This window comes from Hipposideros armiger, unplaced genomic scaffold, assembly GCF_001890085.2.
Source record: "Hipposideros armiger isolate ML-2016 unplaced genomic scaffold, ASM189008v1 scaffold_1569, whole genome shotgun sequence".
Taxonomy (NCBI): domain Eukaryota; kingdom Metazoa; phylum Chordata; class Mammalia; order Chiroptera; family Hipposideridae; genus Hipposideros; species Hipposideros armiger.
In genome coordinates this window covers 91024-95493 of record NW_017732919.1, presented here as the reverse complement: position 1 = coordinate 95493, position 4470 = coordinate 91024, and the positions used below count along the sequence as shown (strand labels likewise).

Sequence of the window (4470 nt, the reverse complement as noted above, 5' to 3'; positions counted from 1 at the left end):
AATTGGGGAATTGGGGAAGGGGAACAGCCAAGTTGTTGTCCTTCAATCTTAGTTGTGGAGGGCACAGCTAGCTCAGCTCCAAGTCCAGTCACCATCCGGCAGCCCATCGGCAGCTCGTGGCAGCTCAGCTCAAGGTGCCATGTTCAATCTTAGTTGCGGGTGGGCGTAGCTCACCATCCCATGAGGGAGTTGCACTGGCCACCTTGTTGTTAGGATCACTTGCTTTCACCAGCTGAGCCATCCTGCCACCTGTTGGCAGCTCAGCAGCAGCTCAGCTCAGGTGTAGCTCATTGGCCCATGTGGGAATCAAACCGGCGACTCTGTTGCTCAGAGCTCATGCTCTTAACCACCTGAGCCAATTGACCGGCCCCTCAATGATTTTGTGTAGAAGTCACAGAATTCAGAATTTGTTACAAAGCTCCATAAAACAACTCAGATCCTTTTCCCATATGGGAACTTCCAAATTTGTAAAGACATGTTTTACGTTCCCAGTGTCTTACAGTCTTTATGGTAAATAGCACTATTTCTTTATATAGTCTCAATGCCTCTCCTCCTCCTGGTCTCCCATCTTCAGAAACCCCTACTGCTTAAATATAATGTTCAGAACCAAACATCATATACAAGGTGTGGTATAAGCAATGTAGATTTCATTGGGCTTTTCCTTCCATTGATTTAAAAATAAATTCCTGCCAGCCAGTATCCAGCTATCAAAATATGGTTTAAAATTAAGACTGCTGAACAAAAGTTCAGATCCCAGTTGAGTTATTAAAACTGAAAAATGTTTATTTGGGATTCCTATTTTACTATAGTGACTTGTCTTTTTTTTTTTCTTGAAATCTCTAGCTGTAATTGTGGATTTTATCTATTTCTCTTTCCAATTCTATCAGTTTTTGTTTCATATATTTTGAAGCCCCGTTATTGCATGCATATATATTTAGACTTGTTATATCTTCTTGATGAATTTAAATCTTTCACATTATGATATAATCCTCTTTATCCTTAGTGATACCCTAAAGGCTATTTAGTGTGACTTTAACATAGCCACTCTGTATTTGATTCATGTTTGCACAATGCAGGTTTCTGTCCTTTTGCTTGTACTCTGTTGTTGTTGTTTTTTATATTTAAAACAGATTTCTTATAGACAGCAAATAACTAGACTTTGCTTTTTTATTAAATGTATTGGGGTGACATTGGTTAATAGAATCATATAGGTTTCAAGTGTACAATTCTATAATATATCATCTGTATATTGCACTGTGTGTTCACTGCTCAAAGTCAAATCTCCTTCCATCGCCATAGATTGACAACCTTTATACTCTTTTACTGCCTCTTCCCTCCTACCCCCGTATCCTCTGGTAACCACTAAACTGCTCTCTATGTCTGTGAGCTTTGCAATCTGGTGATCTCTTCCTTCTAATTAGAACATTTAGACCATTCACATTTAAAGCAATTACTCTGCCATAAAAAAAGAATGAAATCTTACCATTTGCAATAACATGGAAGGACCTAGAGCATATGATGCTAAGTGAAATAAGTCAGACTGAGAAAGACAAATACCATATGATCTCACTTATATGTGGAATCTAGAGAACAGAATAAACAAACAAACAAAACAGAAATAGACTCCTAGATACAGAGAATAAACTGATGGTTGCTAGACGGGGGCTGGGTGAGAAAGGTGAAAGGATTATGCAGTACAAATTGGTAGTTACAAAATAGTCACAGGTATGGAAAATACAGTATGGGGAATATAGTCAATAATATTGTAAAAACTATTTATAGTGTCAGATGGGTACTAGACTTATTGAGGGGATCACTCCATAAATCATATAGATACCTAACCACTATGCTGTATAGTCATGGGATGTAAAGTACAGCATAGCAAATATAACCAATGGCATTGTAATACTATGTATGGTGTCAGATGGGTATTAGACTTGTTGGGGTCATCACTTTGTGAGGTGTGTAAATGTCTAATCACTATGTTGTTTTGTACACCTTAAACTAATAATAAAAAATAAAAATAAAAAAATAAAGCAATTATCAATATGGGTAAGCTTAAATCTAACATTTTCTACTTGTTTTCTCTTTGTTTATTAGTTTCTGCTTTCTTTGTATAAACTGTGTGTTTATTATAATTTCATTTTATCACCATACTTGTTTGTTAGCTATAGTTCATATAGTTCATCTGCACGCACACATATGTTCATTCTATGGTAGTGATGCTATAATTTTTGTTTTGTGGTTTTCATAATGATGCTAAGACATTATTTTGCCTTTACCACACTCTTTATAAGTGTACAGTGAAGTTTTCTGGAGTCTACATGATGTGTGATAAGGCCATTGCTCTAATGGCTATGAAATATATATATATATATATATATATATATATATATGTATTTATTTTAGAATTTTCTGTTTTGATTTCTGTTATGGTAACTATCCATAGATATCACCATATATGCAAAAGCTTAAAGGTGTCCCCAATAACCTTTTAAATTATGAAGGGATTCTGGGAGCAACAATTTAAGAGCAATCAGTCCAATACTCTAGGGGACCTCTTTGCACATCATTGAGGCTCCAAGTCTGTATAACACCTTCCTCTTCAGTACTCTGTTTCACAAACTCTAGCTGTCTTGTCTTCCCCCAACCCTGATCTTTGTCTCCTCACCTCAGTGTGACTACTAGTTGTTTGGGTTAGCCCTCCTAGCACTACAGCCTAGAAACTGCACCAACCATAGGGCATACCTCATATTTTTTTCTTCTTTCAGGAGTCACAATTCTCTGCCTATTGTCTGAAAATCATTGCATCTTATAGCCTGTCCTGTTTTCTAGTTGTTTATGGTGGAGAAGAATTCTGTAGTAATAAGTCCTTCATGGGCAGAAATGGAAATCTGCTGAATTTTCTGTTTAGTGTAGAGCAGGGGTGTCAAACTCAATTAAAACACGGGCCATTTGGTGCAACAGGCAAGATTCACGCGGGCCAGATCATATTTACAAAGTTTGTTAAATTTATATTCTGAAGTGAGGATTCAGGAATATGGATAGGATAATTAAAACACTATATAATTGCTTTTATTTAAACATTTATTTTATTTAATGTATTCATAAAACTNTGATTGCCAGGGTCCTTGGCTGAGCAGCCATGGTTAGTGTTTGAGGTACCAAGTGTTTTTGTCTATATTGTCAGGGGCTCCCTTTGATAACTAGACGAGCTATTACAAAGGCAAAGGGGGCGAAGTAGCAGATAAAGTACATATTTTCCTTTCCTTTGGAAGCTATCAGTTCCTCATTATCAGTGCTGGGACACTTGCATTGAAATATAGGAAAAAAAGTGCACATAAATATAATGCAAACTTAATATGAATGTACTGTGAACATCTATATGGGGCTAGACAATGGTGACAATGGAGGGTTAGTCTGGGAAAACTTCCTAGAAGACAAAAGATCTCTTTGAAGGTTGGACAGCCATAGAAAGTTTCTGGAGAGCATTTAGTGTGAAGTATAGGGAAGAAATGTTTGGAGGAAAGAGAGGTGAAGCATAAATGTGAAAAAGGGAGAATGAATTTGGGATCTTAGAAGATGGAGGAAATGAACAATACATAGTATTTATTATGTGCTTGTTAATGTTAAGCAATGAGTGAGGCACTTTTTATAAGTTATTTCCAATACTTACAAGCAAAACAGGTAACACTGTGCTACATTTATGGTGAAAAAATCCTAAGTTTAGAGAATTTAATAACTTCCTGACACTCATAGAAACTAGAAGTGGAAAATACTGATTTTTATATCACAATATTCTAAAAGAAAATTGGTTACATAATATTGGGAGTTTGAATCGAAGAGTTACTTGCTTTTCGACCTATCTTCCAAAGATAATAGTGAATTGTTTATTATCTTTTGTAGAATGATGAATTGAATTTTTTTAGTACAAAGAGGCAAGGGGAACAACAGACCTGAGCAGACTCAAGTCAGACAAATGAGGTACATTTCAGGAAGCCCACATGATTAACACCTCAAAGGAAAGAAAATGTAGGTGCAAGAGTTATAAGGGAGTAGAATAGCCTTACACTAGAACAATACCAGACCTTGAAATTATTTTTCTCTGTAGGCAAAGACCTGATTGCCTCCAAGAATCTTCTGAATAGACACCAAGTCATCCAGGCTGACATTGCCAGCCATGAACCACCCATCCGAAGGATAATGGAGAAGGGAAACACAATGGTAGAGGAAGGTATGTATGATTCAGATTGGTTTGAACAATCATCCCTATGCCAAACTTATGGGATGAAGTTTGTTCAATGTTAGGACTTCTAGGAATTTAAAGATATCTGATTCACCTTCTCATCCAATGCAGAAATTCCCCTCAGGTGTTTCTGACATGTACAATGTTGTTTGTATATTCCAATAATAGAAAACTCCCTACCTCATTAGCCAGTCATTCCTATTTTTCTATAAAGTCACAACTAT

The 4470-nt window shown here is 36.4% G+C and overlaps 1 protein-coding gene across 1 annotated transcript in view; it reads left to right on the top strand.

Annotated features, from left to right (window-relative positions):
• Positions 1-4470, top strand: part of SPTA1 (spectrin alpha, erythrocytic 1) — a 110993-nt gene that overhangs the window by 44640 nt on the left and 61883 nt on the right. The window contains exon 18 of the mRNA XM_019634272.1: positions 4112-4234. Coding sequence (XP_019489817.1) covers positions 4112-4234 — 123 coding nt within the window. The remainder of the gene's footprint in view (positions 1-4111; positions 4235-4470) is intronic.